Raw genomic sequence first — 20363 nt, 5'->3', positions numbered from 1 at the left:
GTGCGGACCCACACACCCCTCTTTTCTCCCTCAGGTACCCCCTGCTACTGTCCTGCGCCCTGCTGCTGTCGTGGACCCAGCTGCTGTCACGAGCCCTCATCCGCTCCTGCTGACGCAGTCCCTGCTCCTGACCCAGGCCCACACACCCCAGCAGGCGCATCTGAGGACTCTGTACCTGCCGTGAGGGAAGCACAACATTCATCGCCTCCACACACCCTTTTTCTCCCTCTCTACTCACCACAGATGTTGTGTATCTAGGCAGTTGTCTCCTCTAGCGGCCGGCTCATCCACACCCTCACCGTTATGTCTCACATGAGGCATGCACCGCCCGTTCTGCCTCACATGTGCCATGCAACCCTGCAGACAACAAGTCTCCTACACCGCCTGGAGGGAAGGGGGGAGTACTGTAGTGGATACCTCCCCTACAAACGCTCTTGTCAGCTGAGTAGCCGACCCCACGAATTCCCCATTCCCCAGTGTATGCCTCGTGGTCTAGGTCAACCAGCGCCGCCTTACATGACGGAGGTCAACTATTAAGCCACGCCTACCTCCGCTATAATAGACCTGACCTCGTGGTGACCACTCTCTTTCTACCTACACCAACCAGCAAGCAACACCTCCTCCTCCGCCACCTGCCTGGCGGTCCTCGCTCACGCTGGTGAGCATGGCGACCCACAAGCTGGTCCTCCTCTGAGCACCCTCACCAACCAGCTCTCTCTACTTAACGCTTGTAACCACGCTGCCACTTCCCAGCATCAAGCTGCACTGTACATCCAATACAATATGTATACAGAGAGCACATGTGAGTTTCCTTACTCCATCCCATCCAAAGTGTGAACCTAAACAACCCGTACCCCACAGTAGTAACTTGAGTGTCCTGATACCGTATCAGTGATACACATCGCTCAACTTACACATTTCCAGAGCCCGCTTTGATTCGCTTGAGAAACGGAATAAAACCATTACAGTGGTTACTATACTATTTCTTTTTACAAATATTCAAATTCAGATTCAGGTACTTCTTCGGAAATATAAGTACAAACACAAGCTTTGGTGACTGCATAATTAAGAGATAAATAAATAAATAAATAAATAAATAAATATATATATATATATATATATATATATAAATATATATATATATATATATATATATATATATATATATATATATATATATATATATATATATATATATATATATAAATCTAACCTGTCGTTACCGCATGTCTCCTAATAGTGTAGCATCGTGTAAGGCTTGGGTCTCAGGATTCTTCAGGTATATTTGGCATTATTTCATCTTGCAAAACGAAAATCTACCAATATACTGTAGTACTATAGTGTAATTAATTCGTGTGAGGAAGAACACACTGACAACTGTGTGTTTGTGTCGTTGACGTCATGAGTGTTGTGCGCATGCGTCACTCGGCGACTCCATATTTGTTGTGAAAACCTCATCGCTAGTCAAGGTATTATTGTGTTTTGTTTCTGATAACCTCTAACGTTGTAGTGCACCTATAACGTAATACTGTATGGTATGAGGCCTGAGACATTGTTTATATGGTTAAGTTTTTTGTTTACAGCTAAGTGTTGAGGGACGACCATAATCAAATGATGTACGTCACGGGAGTTATTTCATGTTTGGATGATTCACACTCAGATAGCTTTGATAAATGGACAAGTTATAATGGCTGCATGTGACGGGGGTTCATGCCAAGTTAGTCATACAAGGAGTGAATTAATGTTTGTAAAGGCATTAGATAGGTGATGATGGCCTGGGCGAGTGACCCAATTGATTGATGGTCTTCATTACCCATTCATAATATAATACTGTACTGGCCTCCTAAAATAAGAAAACACTGAAATCAAAAGTTAGATCGTCACTGTACCTCTATATTCTTTACTTAATATATATTGTAATATATCTGATTTCAAGTTTGTTATATTGTAGAAGGCCATAAGCAAAATCTCCTTGCTGCTGTGAAGGATGAAGCCAGTTTTAGCGTTTCAACCAATGCCCCTAGACCCCCAAACAGCAGAAGGAACTAATCTTGATAATGAGGTCCTCTGCTACACTGAAACAAATAATGTTGGTTGAGTAAGAAATAAAAAATGTGTATCCCCACAAACTTGTACTCTCTTAAAGTGAAATAGAGAAGTCAAAATAACTCAGAAACTAAATTTCCGACAGAAATGCTATAAAATACAATTTTTTTTCTCCATTTACCTATAGAGTACAAGAATCAATACGTAAAATAGAGTTCCATGGTTGACAACTACTGAATATTAACTTTATATTTTTAATCTCTCCTGTATACAATTCAATATAGAGTTCTTTGGTTTACCTAACCTAACCTAAACTAAAATACTGTACTACGGTTTTCTGTATTATCCTTCTAAAATGGAATTAAATTCTTTTCTACAAAAAGAATCTTTCCTACAGTCTAAATATGATGCTCATGGCTCATTGGCCATCTTCAGCTGATTTGGACATAAAATGTGATATTACACAAAATACATTCTTATATACTTATTGCATTATCTCAAAGTAAAGCTTTTTGTCTGCCATGGTGAAATTTCCTCAAGTTGATGTTAAGGCTAGATCACTCTCGTTAAGTACAGTATTAACAGGATTTCTTACCCAAAGTCTAGAGGTACAGTACCAGGCCAGCTTTGCTACACATAAGTAATAACATTTTATTTTAATTCTGTGGGTATTATAATATTTTATTATGTGTTTTAGGGAGTGAATGCATTTATGGAAACCAAGCATAGTAAATTGGTGCATTTATACCCATAAAATTTTGTATACCCTGTATTGTATTGGCGGTAATTTTTTTTATTATCTATGATTACTTGAAACTTTGGCCTCAGGGGAAGCCATGTTTGCTGCTTCATATAGACGAGCATTACGACGAGCTAGAATAAGACGTATTTTAATGAATCAAGAAGGAGTTGAAGTGCGGGACATAAGACCCCCAGATTACACGGAACAGCCTACACCTCCTCCAACATATGTAAAGATGGTTGCTTGCATGTAGAATGCAGCTGTTTTACTCTGTATTTTGTCCTCATGACAGTGATGACTAACACATGTTTTGATAAGTCTGCATGGATAATCTTGCTTGGAATGCAAAATTTAGGTAAATGATCAATTTAGGTCCCATGTTTTATTTATTTTGTAGGACATTTATTGGTGAGTTTATTTTCACTATGTACAGCATTTATCATTTTCATGTCCAGTATCTCAAACAAGTATCTGCCAGGATGGGTCCAATGACTTCTGAAATGCTCCATGCAATTCATGATATCCCGGGAGGGTTGGTATACTGTACTTGGCTCTATGGCATACTGATCCTACAACATTTGGTAACTGAACATCATTTTCATTATGCCGAAATAAATACGCAATGCATTACTTAGGTTAAACAGTACAGGGCAGGAACAAGCATATCCCAATATCTATCATCCGTGGTCTCATAATGTTTCATAAGAGTGTGGACAGATACTTTACAGTACCTGTACATAGACAGCAAATAATATAGGAGCAAGAAAACATATTCTAAACTGTGTTGTGGACCACATGAACCCAAAAAACCATCATTGATTAGAAAGAAATGTTGATCTCCGAGTCCGAACTTAAAGAAACGTTTAACCCTTTGACTTCGGTTGATTGTTATTGGTACAGACTCATGGTGATAAAAAATATAATGTACTGTACACAATTTGAATAACAATAAAGTACAGTATGTAAAGAAATAAAGAATATTTAAAAGAAACACACATTGTCTTCACGTGGATTCTTCAGAGAAGTGGAAGCTCTCAGAACCTCGGGAAATAAATAGTTGGTTAAAAATGCAGACCCTGCAGCAATTGACGTCAGTGGGTTAATATGCATCAAAATGGATATACAGTATGCATGTATTATCAAGTACAGTACAGGCTGTAGCATTGTGAGAAATCCCAGCCCTACCTGCTCCCTGGCCTGCAATAATATGCAATGTATTTTTCTTTATTTTTTTTTTTAAATTCTATATTTTCAGATAGTACAGTATTTATCTCCGGTCATGTATGACATTTTCTTGGCAATTGAACCCTCTTATATGCTGGAAAAAAACAACAACCCCAATACAGTTCATATGGTAATACCAAGGCTGGTCACCATGAACCCGGGTGCAACTAATGCCTCACTACATGAAATGCTCTGGTAACATAAATATCTTGGAGAAGATCAACATGATGAACAAATTAATTATGAGACGTAAACCCAGCCTCTCTGCATGATGTCACGCAGCACGGTGGAAGATGTCACTGAAAATATGCAATCTTTTTATTGTTATTGTCAAGAAAAAATGATACCAGAGAGTTTCACATGCTAATTTTTGCTTCCTCAAGGGCAGGAATTATCAGAGATCAGCATAGAATAGTTTTACAGTATCCCTTCAAATATAATATAAATATAATATATGAAATAATAAAGAACTGTATTGTGGTGACTTTTCCTGTCTGCCTGTCAGCCAATCAGCTGCCATGCTACAAACTGACCCTAGGCCTCAGTTGCAAGCTATGAGTAAACAGACTATAGTCAGACCTGGATTGGATGATTCCCTGGGATAAGTCAGGTGGTAGTGTCTCCAAACTTGAGCTGGAGATGCTCTTTCAAGCTCATGTACAGCATCATGCTTATTTATTATTTTGACCTTGCACCACCACCACTTAGCCACACTGATGAAATAGCAAGTTAAAAAAAATACAATCTCTAGCGTGGTATTTTATGTAATGTCTGTAAGCAAAGAAGAAAGTAATGATCATTTATTTTGTGAGAACCAAGTGTTCTGGATCTATAATTATTTTTATCTTTAGTCCTTTACAGGTATGTGACAATTAATTGGTTTAAAATGATTGTTCAGCATTATAGTGCAATTAATTTTATCCAAATTCTAACTACAGTATTCAAACCTTCAATGTACTAGTACAAGAACTTTGCCCCCTTTGGTCTTGTTTGGTAAAAATTCTAATGTAGTCCAACAATCTGAACGCAACAGACCAAAGTCGTTTGTTCACATGTCTGCTACCAGATGCGCTGTAACCACTTTGCTTACAGGCGTGCTGGGCTTATAGGTTGGTTAAAGGTGTTGGCTTTAATTTCATGCTATAATAAACAATAAAATTGATGCATACATTAGACCTTCCCAATACCAGACTAATTCTTGCAAGCCGTTTCTGTTATTGGGAGGATTCCAGTAATGAGAAGTCTGGTATTGAGAGGGTTTACAGCTTTAAAAGTTATATGAGAACCGAAAAAATAGAGGTACAGCATACATATTGTGTACAGGTATTGCAGTAAAATTATGTGAATGTTATGAATGGGTTTAGTATTTTATTATGTAAGTGGGTAGTTGTACAGAAAATGTAATAAAATTTAGCTTTATTGTATGTGAATAAATAAAAAGCTAGGATTAATAAGATTTGGATAGAGAACACCTTAGTGTGTGAAAGATAATACAGTACAGTAATGTACTGTACTCTGCATACAGTACAATTATTTATATATAAACTGCCTCTTTATTTGACTAATCATATCCTAATGCTTTACATATTAATCTTTCTTACAAACTGTGTGCAGTATGTCTAGTACAGTACTGTACTGTAATAACAAAATTGTATACTGTAATTCTCATTTGTGTATGTATTTCACTAATTTCCCAGTTTTTCATGTATTTGTGGCATGATTTTTTCTTAATATTAGAATGAAGTGGCTATTGTAAACATACTTATCCATGTAGAACTAATGACCAAAAAATATGGAATTATGTTTATATATACACTTCTACTGTACAGGTATATTGACATGACATTATTTAGTTTATTAAATTTGGTATTTAAATTTTTTTTTGCAAAACTTTGATTCATGGTGTTAGTGATAGAAGTGATATATTTGTGATGTGTAGTATAAAGACATCAGGAAACTATCCAAGTTCTCTTTGTATAATAGAGCGCTTACCGTTGTTTTTATTGCTTTGGGTAGTCATTTGCTATAATAAGCTTTTATAACGGAATGTGTGATACCGGTACGTGATTTTCCAGAGTGAAGTGGCTCTTGGGAGTGACACTGTGGTTGTTTCTGGGATAAGTGGTACACAAACAGGCAGAACGGAGTCCTCTCGGGAAGGCGTGAGCATTGGGTGTGAGGCCCAAGAAGGAGGGGTGAGTTGCTCTTATATTTGTTATTTGTATGTGTTCATGAGGAAGACTCTATGCCTCTGTCCATTTATTTAGCATGAATTAAAAATAAAAGCATGCCAATATTCAGAACACTATAAACTTATATGACTTCTTTATTTGCCAAATGTTTATCCAGTTATATTGAAGATCAACACTTCAGGAGATAAAACATCCTACTCAGCTAAGGGTTTCCAATGCCTACACAATGCCATGAGAAAATTTTATTTGCGTTAATCCATTGACTGGCAGGTGTTTCTCTCAACTGAATAAAATCATTGGCATTAGCCAGAATAAAATATCTTAGTGCAACACTACCCCTTAAAGGGTTAACTGGGTTTGTGCATGTCTAAGACGAACTGGATTTATGCATGTGTCTTAAACTAAGTGAATTTGTGCCTGTCTTAAACTAACTGGGTTTGTTCCTGTCTTAAATGAGTTTGTTTGTGTCTTGAACTACCTTACCTGTGTTTGTGAATGCATCATGAACTAACTGGGTTTGTGCATGTGTCTTAAACTAGCTGGATTTGTGCAAGTATCTTGAACTAACTGGGTTTGTGCATATGTCTTGAACAGCTTAAAACTGTGACTGGTGTTACCAGAGGTCAGTACCTTTGACTGAAGTCTGTGGTGATCTACAGCTTGCTGAATTATCTAGAAAGAGAGGTGGGTAGAAGAAAATTTTATAAAACATGTATAAAAGAGATTTTGCACTTCAGCCAGTACTTATCAATTAACTATATGTACTGTATTCCATTCTCAGTCACTGTACAGTGTTTGGGTTAGAATGAGTGTAGTGAACCTCCCTCATTAATGGGATAAAACAGGTAAACCAGCCTTCTTTAATGACTTGGAACAGTTATACAAAGCTTCATTAATGAGGTAGAACAGCTATACTGTACAATGCTTCATTAATGAGTTGGAACAGCTATACAAAACTTCATTAATGAGTTGGAACAGCTATACAAAGCTTCAGTAATGAGTTCGAAGAGGTGTACCGGTACCTAGAAAACCTTATTTGTATATCCTTAAATATTTTGAGTTGAACAAAATTATCATCATTACCAGGTGGTTTCGTTGCCTTATGTTCTCTCATTCTTTCATTCCAAATTATTTCTATTTGCTCCTGTTAGCTTGTCTGCTCTTAAAGAAAATTGAAAGCCATTGTCATTGTTAAGTTATTGTGTATCTTGCTAGTTGTAAACTGATCTTGATCTTTACCTTGGGCATGCTCCTCTTTAGCTCATTTTGACTTCCTGTGCATTACTGCTTCCTCTTACTTTCATCTAGACTCATAAAATCTTCCTCACTAGCCAGTCATTTGTAATTTGCAATTTTTTTATGAATTTTATATTTATAGTACTGTACATATTTTACACAGATATGTACATTTTCATATACATTTTGTATTTATTATACATATTGTGTACAGGGAGGTGGAGAGGCACCAGCAGTAGCTGCAGCGGAAGGCAGCACAATGTTGGGCCGGGGGCGACTACAGGAAGCCCAGGGGAGACTGGAGGCAATGAGAAAACGGCATAACCAATGGACATGTTTTCTTTGCTGTCATGTGCGAACTGGCACGATTGTAATTGGATTTTGGCACATGGTAGGTACTGAGTTGTGTGACCTAGGTAATTTGATATATATTGGTCAGTGATGTGAACACCAATCCTAACTAACTGAAAGAACTTTTTAACCCTTAAGCCCCGGGTTAGGGTGCTGCTGGCAGTACCCCCCCCCCTCACAGGGTTAGATCGTGGAAAAAAATAAACTTTAAAAAAAAAATGAATAAAAAAAATAGCGGGAAAATAGGCGGACGTTCTGGAACGTCACCCAGGGCGCGCTAGTCGGACATTCTGGAACGTCACCCGGGGCCTAAGGGTTAAGGAACCATCACCAATTTATCATATTTCTATATTTTGGTTCTAGTTACTATTTGAATGTTACTGTTTGACTCAGATTTTGTTATAATTAGCAAGGATGCTTTTGTATTAGTCATTTTGTAAGAATAATATATATATATATATATATATATATATATATATATATATATATATATATATATATATATATATATATATATATATATATATATATATATATATATATATATATATATACAAGTAAATCACTGTAGGTGCGCGTGATCTAGGTATATGCTGATAACCACAAGGAAAGAAGAAAACACTTCGTGTTTTCTTCTTTCCTTGTGGTTATCAGCATATATTTATATATATATTGTTTTTATTCACTACATTTTAGAATAAAATTTCTATACAAAATATTTTTATGAAATTTGGGAAAAGCAGGAAAATTTTAAGCATTGCATATAAAAATAATAGATTGTCTGACTGGAAAATGTCGATGTTCCTGACAAGACAATTACTTTGATGATAAAATGTAAAATTATCAATTCACCTTTTTTTTTCCTTCTTTTAGCTGTTACACCTGATGGCTCTATCACTGATTGCAGTGGTAGTAGTTCATCCAGAAATGTTGAGCCAGACAGGAGGTACTCTTGGGGGTCTTGGTTCTGGAGATGAGTTGTCTGTTAACCCACAAGATGTACAAGCTGAAAACTGTGCAGAGATGCCATGTAGCTTGGCAGCTCGGGGTGATGGTAGCTCAAATCAGGCTGCCAGTGACTTCTCTCTCTTCTTGGGTAACTTACTAACAACACATCGCCTCACTACTGGTATGTCAAATTCAACAGAAATTTTAAGTATTTTGTGGAGAAGTTGTGGGATTCAGATTTTGAAAGGTTTGTTTCATATTTTATTGAAAAGCTATGGGGTTCAGCTAATGAACTTTTAGGGTAATATTTTGTGGAGAAAATATATCTGGAAGAGGGAACCTGGTTCTCTGTGATAGTAGGACTACATCAAGGATATGTAAGAGATATGGAAATTAAAGAATTAATAGACAGAATTGACAAGGGATTGCTCAGGTAGTATGTACATAGCTTTTGCAAGAAAGGAAAGTGAAGGACTGGTAAAGAGAAAGAAGAATTCAGAGGTAGATGATAGGGAGAGGCACTGAGATAGTGGATGGATTGGATGAAGTGCACTAATAGTGAGAGGGTTTGAACATTCAGGAAGCAGCACTATAAGTGTATAACTAGAGAACATGGCATGAAGTGGTTTATGGGGATGTTACAGAGGTAAGGGTGAATGAATGATAGCATATAGAGATTGTTTGCTCTTGATTCCAGCTAATTTGCACAATACAGTATTGAACAAAAAGACGGTTTTGGACATTTTGGTGCACTTAGTAATTATGGCTACTGTACTTGTAATTAAACTCACTTGTTCACTTGAAGACACTGTAAGTGGCAGGGAGCTTGTTGAAACATGAATTTTTGTTTTATTGTGGCAACACCATAATGTACATTATGAACATGGACTAAACTTTAGCTGTGAGTTCACATCCAAGAGAACAATACAAGTGTGCTCTCAGGAATACAATACAGTATAACCTGTATCTCTATCACTGAGGCACCATTATTGGTGGTCCCTTGGTTAACGAACTCAATTCGTTCCAGAAGGTCGTTCGTTAACCGAATCCATTGTTTCAATGGGATGTTGGGTAATTGGTTCCAGCTCACAGAAAAGTACATACAAAGTAAAAAAAATGCAGTAAAGTACACTTATTTTGAGGTGTGTATGTAGAAGGTACCTGGTTGATGATGATGATGGGAATTAGAAGTGGGGGTGGAGGAGAAGGGAGAAGAGAAGAAATTGTGGATGGAGGAGAATTCACCTTTCAGGGGACCCATGCTTGATGCAGTAATTTCACCAATAAAATTTTAAGTTCACTAGGTGTAATTCAAGATTATTTTCTTTAAATCAACACTGCACTGCTCTATATATTATCAATATGTTAACTAAATTTCAGAATGACCAATAATTTCAATGAAAAATGCTAAAATATTCAAGACACCAACAAAATAGATGCTCACTCCACTGTCAACAGAGCCCAACTGACGCCTTGTGGCTGAGTCAAGCTGCTGATGGGCGCACAAAAACTAGTTCCCTGTACTGCATATATTATCAATATGTTAAAATGACTAATAATTTTAATATAAAAAATTAAAAAATATTAAAGAGCACAACTTTATTGATATTTACTCCACTGGAAACAAATGTAAACATAGAACAGATTACTGAATTGGCAGACCAGCCCATCAGCTGATCAGCTGATGCTCACAACCAAACATGATGTTCGTAAGGATTTCGTTAATTGAATTTTTGTTCGTTAATCGAATTGAAGATTCTTATGGAAGGTAATTCGTTAACTGAAAATTCGTTAACCGAACCGTTCGTTAACCGAGGGACTACTGTAGAGATCAAAGGAGCCCTGCTCATAGTGGGAGTTGTAAAGCACAGAACTACTGAGCAATATAAGTATTATAAAAGTAAAATAGTCTGTATGTGTGTTTGTTATACATAAAATATGGCACAATAATAAGATATGGGGCTCGGATTATCAACTAGTTGGCTGGTATCAATAAAGGTGAAGTTACTAGGGCTGATGGTACCAGAAAGAATTTTTTCATTATTTAAATTGAAGATCTAATTATAACGACTTTTATACCTTTGAAAAAATACATTTAGGTATTAGATATGACATTTATCATCATTTATCACTGTCTGGCACATTATCTGTTGTTAATACATTTTGCCCCTTTACAGATGATGTAAACATTGCGCTGTTCATCACTCTCTGTACATTCGTGGTGACCCTCTTACTGGTATATGGAGCATTCCATTCTCAGCCTTCACATTTGATGCCATTCTTCTTCTTGCAAGTCTTTGACTTCTGTATCTCAAGGTAATGGTCCTCAGTTGCTGCTTGATCCATTGATTGGCTGTAGGTAATCTTAAAACTCTCAGGTTCTTCATATGCATAAATATATATGAAAGAATTTTTCACCTTGAGGTCTTCATATGTAAAAATGCACATGAATATGTGATAAATTTTTTGTTGAAGTTATTTATTGTCGGCTAGATACGCATCATAACGCTTGTTGTCACTCCCATATGCCTGGCAGAGAAGTTGCCAGGCAAGTGTGGACAATGTCCATAAAATGTTGATGATATGGCCCCCTGGAAGATCTGATTTGACCCTATGACTTTTAGGGAGGAGGAGTTACATTAAGAACATTGTATATTCTTTAGAAATTTGTGATTTAGATCACTTACAGGAAAGAATCACCTCAGCCATTGCAACTGTTACTTCAGACATGCTGAGCCGAGTATGGAGAGAAATTGAATAAGTATTGCATGGATGCTTTGCCGAGTCACAAACAGCGACCAAATTGAAGTTTGTTAAAAATAATTTGTAAACTTCTTTTTTTTTTGCTTTTAAAAGAATGAATCACTTGTACTCCTATTATTTCATGAAATTTAACCATTTAAAATCTGGGCAATCTTTTTCAATAACCCTGCAGTGTATAATGTATATACTGTATGCTCTTTACCAATTTTTCTCGTTCTCATGATATATCTACAGTATATTATCGTAGCATGAGTGAGGTGGTCGAGTGGATAGAGTGCTTGCCTCCTATTCCTAGGGCCAGTGATTTAACTCACAGTTCACCCAGCTGTAAATGGGTACCTAAGTTTACAACTTGGGGAAGTGAATGTGGATGAGAGCAGTACCGGCCATGCTGCCTCCTTGTGTACTGAAGGCTTAGTATACAGTGTGTTGTATCCACACTGTCCCTAATGGGCAGTCATGCCTATGGGACCCACTTTAACCTTAGCACACTTTGGTTGTTTCCCCTTGGTATACTTAATTCCATATTTTTTCCTTTTAGTTTGGTAAGAAGTGATCAGGAAACCAGAATATAAAGTAGATGAGATACATAGCTTTTTCTTGTTTATATATTTTGAACATACAAAAAAATCTGATATTTGTTTTCCCACAGCATGACCATGATTGGCTATTTGTCTTACCTACCCAACATTCGTCAGTTGATCCGGGAGTCCCCGGAATTCCCCTTTCAGGAACAGCTTCTAGCAATGAATACCAAATGCCTTACATTCTTTGCAATGCTCATCTTCATCACAACACTTATGACTAAGGTTTGTACACATGACTCAGTGAGAAGTTAAATTATATTTTAGTGTAAGGATTTTAAAAATGGTATTACTGTACTTCAAATGGGAATAAAGGTAAATAGAGTAAAACTAAGTGGAAGATTTCAACAAGTTTTGTCACACAATACACAGTTAGCCATTCACTATGAAGGAAAGATAAGCCAACCAGTGTCATGCACAAGAACCTTAGTAAAGGGCAAGAGAAATGATAGTGAGTGAAAAAAGGAGAGAAACAAAGGAAAGCGAATAAAAGGAAATAATGAAAAAAGAAGAGTTATGATATGGAGAGGGGATATTGTGGGGGTATAGGCAGACGAAGCAGTTACCATGTAGGAGTGAGGGAATGTGTCCTGGAAGGATTGATGAAGGGCAAGGGAAAGGGATAGGATAATGAGTGAAAGGACATAAACAATGGAAAAGGTATAAAATGGATACTCCCTGTAGGAATACTGAAAAAAAGGTAAGTTTAGATGTGTGTGGAGGTGAGAGATAAGAAGGTTGTTCTCTAAAGATATAGAAAAAAAATCTAGCCTAGCATTATATATATATATATATATATATATATATATATATATATATATATATATATATATATATATATATATATATATATATATATATATATATATATATATATATATATATATATATATATATATATATATATATATATATATATATATATATATATATATATATATATATATATATATATATATATATATATATATACAGTCGACCTCGTTAATTCGACCCCTTTAATCTGGATTTCGGATAATTCGACAAAATCTGAACGAACTTTTTTTTTTTTTTTTTTTTTTTTTAAGATTTGTAGGAATATTACCTAGGCGGACCGTAAGCTAAAATGCTGGTCCACCCACTGCTGGGATAAAACACCAGCGTCTTTTTGGTCAAATGTAACATCACCACTAGTGTGGGGGGGGATGCAACTTTTAGCTTCAGACATGAAAAATATTTACCATTTACTGCCAGTAAACAATGGAAACGTAAAATTTGTACCAATTAGTAATGAAAAGTTGTGCAGTTCCTTCAGCAAATGAAGCTCACCAACTTACAATAGGCTAAATTACCTTACAATGTGTTTTCAGTAGTCTATGTTGAAGTTCTTATCACAGGCTAACTTATCATATCATATAGGGTATCACAGTTCTCATTGATCTACAAAAAATACCGGTACTAAAAACCTTTTCGATATTTCACACTTAATATAATACCCGGTAATCTACTTCAACCTCCTATTGTTTACAACGACACATGATGCACCACCAGCTGTTGAGTATTAGCTACACGGTACACGTGTTTTTCGAATCGTTTTCAGTTAAAAAACTGTTACATCACATGTATATTTTACCTTAACTGTGCCTGAATGAATATATTCTCGGAAATAAATAGTAGTTTTGCTGAAACGTGATGTATTTTAATGTAAAATAGGATAAAATACATGACGAAAACAAAAGATTTTACCTAACCTTCCGATGTTCAAGAGAAGTTACTCGTTTTTTTAATAGTTTTTGGTTAAAATACTGTTATATTACAATGGTATTCTATTCATACTGTGCTTGATATAATACATTCACGGAAATGTAATATTTTTGCTGAAATTACGTACGTATTACAGTGGAAAGTGGGATAAAATCGTGACGAAAACAATGACTTTGAAATATAATGTAATATTAACCCCTAAATCGGTTAATTCGGACAATCGGCTAAAACGGACACCCTTCCCCCCTATTAGTCCGAATTAACGAGGGTCGACTGTATATATAAAATACAGGTTGACAACCCCTTCTCCGAAATCCTTGGGGCCAGAGGCATTTCGGATTTCGGAATTTTTTGGTTTTCAGAATGTCTGTCTCTCTCTCTCTCTCTAAGCCCACCCGGGCATAGATCACTGACCCACATCGGGGCCTGGGAGGGGCGAAAATATAATAATAATAATAATAATAATAATAATAATAATAATAATAATAATACTGTAATAATAATTCATAGGTCTAGGTCGCATTTCTCACTTTTGATCTTTTTTTTCATTCTTGAATTTCTTTATTATTATTATTATTTTATTACAGTATTATTGTTATTATTATTATTAATTTTATTATTATATTTTATTATTACTATTATTATTATTATTATTATTATTTTATTTTGGTGTACAGTATTTTAATTAAAAATTTCATTTGGTACTATGAATAATTATTATTATAATTATTATTACTACTATGTATTATATTTTCGCCCACCAAGCCACGATGTGAGTCAGTGATTTATGCCTGGGTGGGCTAATCCCTGTTAAAAAAATAAATAAAATTTGCCCCTCAAAAAAACTTTCGGTTTCTAGAGCTTTGCGGTTTTCGGATAAAGGGTTGTCAGCCTGCGTGTATGTATGTATGTATGTATGTATGTATGTATGTATGTATGTATGTATGTATGTATATATATATATATATATATATATATATATATATATATATATATATATATATATATATATATATATATATATATATATATATATATATATATATATATATATATATATATATATATATGGAAGCCTTGTATCAATATAAAGTGTAAAGGCATTCATTTGTGATATGGCTTCCTGTGAATTGTGTTTTTCACACTAAGGCTCATCTAAATTAAGATACCCTTTGTAAGTTTTGGAATAATGTTACGTTTTTATTGTACATCACTTGTAATTTTTTAAAACTTTTTGTTTGCTTTCTAGGCTCTGATGATGGAAAATTATTTTCCGAAACATTAGTGATTAAAGATACCCAACTTAGTCAAGATGTTCGTGTTTTCCTCGATGAAACTAGGCTTTCCATATAACAAGTCCATTGCAAGTCTATCCTCGACTTACGATGGGGTTCCGTCCCAATGACCAGGTCGTAAGTCGAAAAGGCGAAAATAATAAATATAAATTCTAAAATGGGTCTCCCTTTTTCTTCTCAGCACCACGAGAACTCTCACTTTTACGCTTGCCAGCCATTTTAAGGGGAATTACAAACGAAAATTTTGTCAGTACACAGCGCGATCACTAACGTCAGGACTCGAAAATACGTAATGTGAAAAATATTTTATACGACCATGGCCGTCGTATGTCTTGTAAGTCAAGGAGAGACTGTAGTTCATTATTAAGGTCTAGGGGGAGTTCAATTATCTACAATTCCAACTGCAATTTGATGAGCTTATTATAAGGCTCTTGAACAAAGGAACACTGTGGCATTTCTTTCAATGCTGATTATATCTTCTTTATGTACTCCCTGGTTACACTTGCCTATTTTTTGCACTTAACACAGTAAAACTAGTGTAGCTGCTGTCACAAGTAACATGTTATTTTTCAGTATTAGAGGTTACTGTAACCTTAATATTTCTTTTTAAGTACAGTAATTTGGAACTCAAAATTGAAATGATCTTGTTTTGATTATGGCCGTGGATGTTTGAGTCGTTTGGAATTATACTCACTGAAATTACCAGGGACATTAAAGATTGAAAACAAAAACATATTCACTTATGTCATAAATAAAGTAAATATGTAGTAGAGTTGTGCAGTAAATGAAGGAGGGCTGTACTGTTTTTATGCAGAACTTTTTAGCTTATTAATCTTTGCAGAATACTTTTTCCTTGGTTCAGCTGCCTTAGACCGAGACTCACTGGTACATAGTCTTCTTTTTTTACTTTTCAGGCTTATTGCATCAGCATTGTTTGGCGATGTTACAAATTCTTGATGCTCAGGGCACAGGCTGGGCGGTCAGTACTGAGATACCTGGATGGTGTGTCTGGCCCAGTTGACCAGGAGAGTCAGACACTTGTCATGGGTCAGGACTTGCCTGATTATGACAATGCCATGGCCGATCCACAATACAGGTGTAAATTACATCCTTTTGTTTTGAAATATATTTAGGTATTTAGATTGACTCAGTAATTTTTTCATCTTAATGTTGCTTTACCAGATTACTAAAAAAAAAAAAAAATTTAATATGCCTGCACTGCCTATATTTGCACTTTTTTTTTTTTTTTTACTATACTGTAGTTAGTTTTCATGAGGTCTAATTTATACCATGTAGCTTTGTGAAACACACCATATTCAGGAGTAGCCCTTTTGCTTTGTGGTAAGTTCATGCTGTCCTCACTAGTGTTAGTCCCCCATTCAGTTACTTGTATGTGTAAGTTAGTTATTTTTTCATAAAGAGTACAATCATAACTTTTTGAAATGACATCTAATTATATCAGTTACAGAAAGAAGCTACCAGGCATATTCCCAGAGCCCCCTCCTTCATACGACATGGCCATGGCTGCACTCTTTGCTCGGCAGGAACAAGGACAAGACCATGTGGATACAGCTGGGGGTGCATGCGAGGGTTCTACTGTGTCTTCCCCTTCTCATGACCAGGCTGTAGTGACCACCGCCCAGGAACATCCAGTCCCCATCACTAGCAGTACTAGTGCTGCTACATCAGTACCCACCATCCCCCATACTGCTATCTTTCCAACCACTACCAATGCTGCTTCTCTGACCATCGGTTCTCCCACTTTCAATTAATTATAATTTTGAGGGAGACACCTGATAATAGTTGAATTATCAGTTCAGTCAACAAAAATGTAGGCATCTGATATCTTGTTAGTAGTTGACTTTATTTTAAATTTAGATCAACTATAGATCAATAATGATTACCTGCCACAGTAAGTAGGGTAGTGGTTGCTGTTTATGACGAAGTAAAAAAAGTGGAACTGTTAAGAGACGGTTGTCAGTATTGCTGCTGTAGTCACCACGTGTCTCTCTACAGTTCTTATATTGCACTTGTTTGCAAGTTAAGATATATAGGATTCTATTTTGAAATATATATATGTCATAACAAATTTTAACAGTTTGGATTATTGGATTCTCTGTCCTCACTTTCGTGTGTCAGCTGGTGTTACATGGGAGTTTTAGTGAAGTTTATTAAGTTAAATAATCATTATAGTATCATATTGGAAACTACACTTAGATTTTTTTTAGGTTATGGATGTCTCATTTGTTTTACATTATTTAATTACAATAGAAAGTAAATGGTAATATGATTTGTAGTAATGGAGATTAAAGTTCAGCAACATCAGTAAGTGTTGGCATCACCTGGTCATGCACTAATCCTAAAGATGTAAAGTTGCCAAAGAATCATCCTGAAGTAGTGTAAATCAGCACATTGTTTTTTGTAAATGATCAAGATTGTCTATATGCCCTAGATACTGTATGTAATGATTGGTGTGAAGTACAATAAGGTAATTACAATATTTATTTAATCATTTAGCATACCTATGTGAATAATCTGGTGTCCATTTTAAGGTGTTTATGATTGAGCAGCAACAATACACAACTGTTCGATGCTTTGAATAATCTCCCAATATTAACAGATGAATACATGTGTTGCTTTAGTCACAGTGACTTTTATAACTATGTAGTTCAAATTTTTTCAAGAATTCTTCCCTAACCATGAAGCTTGATGTCTCATATTAAGGTGGTGTAACACACAATGTAGACTATCCATTAAACATCAGTTTCTACATCTTCATATGATGTGTGATTAGGTATGGGTTAATTGTGCAATTCGATGTCTTTTAACACTATAGGATGATTAGTGTGACCTCATCGAGAACTTTGGATTTGATTGTTGAAAGCAAGGGTAGTGTGTTTAGTAGGCAACTCCTATTTTAGCTCATAAGACCAATTTAAATATTTTTTCAGCAGTAGTGGGTTTAATGTAGGCTTTTGTATGGATTTATGGTATTTATATTTACACAAAGCATTTTATGTTAAAAGACGTCCAATTACCTATTCAATGTGGATTAATCTTGTATTTAATCATGCTTTTTAATTTCATGATCATATATACTGTATATGCCTTACTGTCATTTAATTCCAGTAAATAGCTAAAGAAATAAACTTTTCATTATTCCCATAAGTTTTTGTACAGTACTATTAGTGGAAGGAATTTTTTTGAGATCACAAATGGCCTTAAAATGAGTGTAGTAAGATCAAATCTACTTTTGTAAATACATTTCAATAAGTGAAGACCAACTGAGGTTACAATTTGATAACATATTTGTTTTAAATGTCACACCTTTTGTGCAAGGGTTCTTCATGCTACAGATTAAATTTTGCATGTGTATGCCTTGGCAGTAATGAAGATGGTACCGTGACATTCTCGGTGAAGTTTGAGGCAGGGTACAGTATCTCGAACCTAGTACACACGTGTCGACATGCTGTCCGACAAGGGAAGTCTGTCTGACAGTGTTAGTCAGGCTTGCTGGATGAATTATATACACCAGCAACTATCATTCGTTCTCTGACCAGTATTGTGAGCAATGGCTCCAGTTCTGCATGCAACATAAGTTACTTTGTGGAGTGTGGTGACTGCTTGTGTGATAAAGAGGAGGAGAAAAGTGAAGAAAAAATCATTGATGCAAACAGTGGTGAATGAAGAGGCAGTCCAAGGGAAGCTTTAAGAACATATTTAATGAGCTTATAATAGAAAGTTATATCAGAATACCAGTATTGGCCTCTTTTCCCCCATCTTGAAAAGGTAAAACAGCTCAAAGAGACAGGATGCTAGATTCAGAGAATATTTTGACGGTCATTTCTCGAAGCTACTCTCCAGTATCTAGCAACTGGATGCCTGTGAAACTTTGCATTATTCCACACGCACTTCAAAACAAAGTCTGAGTGCAATCATTCCTGAGACATGCCTAACTATCTGCAAAGTACTGAAAGACAACTCATTTGCTAATAGTTATATAGCAGCAGATTAAGATGTACTGTATAAATTGCACATCTTCCACAACAATCTAGGAAAATATAAATAGTTCTCATCTGTAGTTCTTGTTTATAGGTATCGTTGTGACACCTTAACAAGGTTCAAACCTGTAGCTTTAGAAACAAGTCATTAAAAGCTGTTATCAGCATTTGATGGCTCAATACCAGTGACTGTTGAATGCTGTCTCAAAGGTTACAGGTTGAAGCACCATTGGGAAGCACAATTATTTGCAACTAATACTTTTAGATAATGTACACTACCTTAACATCAGGGTGCATGTCGTCCAGGTCTGGTGGGTGTCCCGGAGCATTATCCAAAATCAGTAAAATCTTGAATGGAATCTGTTGCTGCAGACAATACTCCTTGGCTCATGGAATGAAACAAGTCATGAACTAATCCTCAAACAGTACTAGGGTCATCCAGGCTTTCTTGTTACTGCGATAAAACACTGGCAGTGTGTGCTTGCTGACATGTTTAAAAGCCCTGGGGTTCTCTGAATGATAGATCATGAAGGGCTTTAGCTTGAAACCAGCAACATTCCCCCACAACAGAAGTGTAATTCTGTCCTTGAATGCCTTGAATCCGGGCATTGTTTTCGCCTCTTTGTGGATGTATGTCCACTCAGGCATGCGCTTCCACAATAATCCAGTCTCATCCACATTGAATATTTGCTCAGGCAAATAATTCCCTTCCACAATCACATCATCTAACTCCTCCTTAAAAGCTTTGGCAGCACCAACATCGGCACTAGCTGCCTCTCCACTCACCTTAACATTGTGTAGACTGTAGTGTTTTTTAAATCTATCAAACCACCCATGACTTCCTGTAAAGGTTTGATCACATTCATCTCCTGCCTGCTCCTTCAGGCTTTGGAACAGGCTTCTTGCTTTAGCCTGTATGGTTAGAACGCTTAAGGGTACACGCTTCTGTATCTGGTCTTCTATCCATATCACCAATAATTTTTCCATATCGTGAATAGGACCTTGTCTTCTCTTTGATATTATAATTCCCTTTATAGGTGTTGTTCCTTTCACTACTTCACGAATACGTTCCTTGTCCTTCAGAATAGTGGATATAGTCGAGTGTGAGAAACCTAGGTCGCGTGAGATTGTTGCTACTGTTTTTCCATTCTCATACTGTGTTATTATCTTCAGTTTCATCTCAAAAGTAACTGCCTGTCTCCTTTTCCTTGGAACACCACCAGCACTCTCACTTTTAC

The 20363-nt window shown here is 35.9% G+C and overlaps 1 protein-coding gene across 3 annotated transcripts; it reads left to right on the top strand.

Annotated features, from left to right (window-relative positions):
* The first annotated feature begins 1378 nt into the window (after positions 1-1378).
* Positions 1379-18285, top strand: LOC121871849 (lysosomal-associated transmembrane protein 4B-like). 3 transcript variants are annotated; one of them, XM_042374394.1, is made up of 9 exons: positions 1379-1469; positions 2875-3017; positions 6088-6207; positions 7655-7831; positions 8665-8920; positions 10917-11055; positions 12155-12311; positions 16039-16220; positions 16593-18285. In XM_042374394.1, the coding sequence occupies exons 2-9, from the start codon at positions 2883-2885 to the stop codon at positions 16894-16896; spliced, it is 1470 nt and encodes a 489-aa protein (XP_042230328.1). In that variant the 5' UTR covers positions 1379-1469; positions 2875-2882; the 3' UTR covers positions 16897-18285. The 3 variants fall into 3 exon arrangements, with proteins under 3 accessions (XP_042230328.1, XP_042230327.1, XP_042230329.1); XM_042374393.1 differs by having other exon boundaries at positions 1380-1469; positions 16587-18285; XM_042374395.1 differs by lacking the exons at positions 1379-1469; positions 2875-3017 and adding an exon at positions 1512-1535 and having other exon boundaries at positions 16587-18285.
* Positions 18286-20363: the final 2078 nt, after the last annotated feature.

This window comes from Homarus americanus, unplaced genomic scaffold (assembly GCF_018991925.1).
Source record: "Homarus americanus isolate GMGI-L3 unplaced genomic scaffold, GMGI_Hamer_2.0 scaffold39675, whole genome shotgun sequence".
In the NCBI taxonomy this organism is placed as follows: domain Eukaryota; kingdom Metazoa; phylum Arthropoda; class Malacostraca; order Decapoda; family Nephropidae; genus Homarus; species Homarus americanus.
The sequence above is the reverse complement of the archived record's forward strand: the minus strand, read 5'-3'. Positions and strand labels throughout refer to the sequence as shown.

Bases quoted from the DNA above. Each gene is read 5' to 3' on its own strand.
- LOC121871849 (XM_042374393.1), top strand. From the start codon at position 2,883: ATGTTTGCTGCTTCATATAGACGAGCATTACGACGAGCTAGAATAAGA. The intron at 8,921-10,916 runs GTATGTCAAATT...GCCCCTTTACAG, and splicing joins AACACATCGCCTCACTACTG to ATGATGTAAACATTGCGCTG. The intron at 16,221-16,586 runs GTGTAAATTACA...TAATTATATCAG, and splicing joins ATGGCCGATCCACAATACAG to TTACAGAAAGAAGCTACCAG.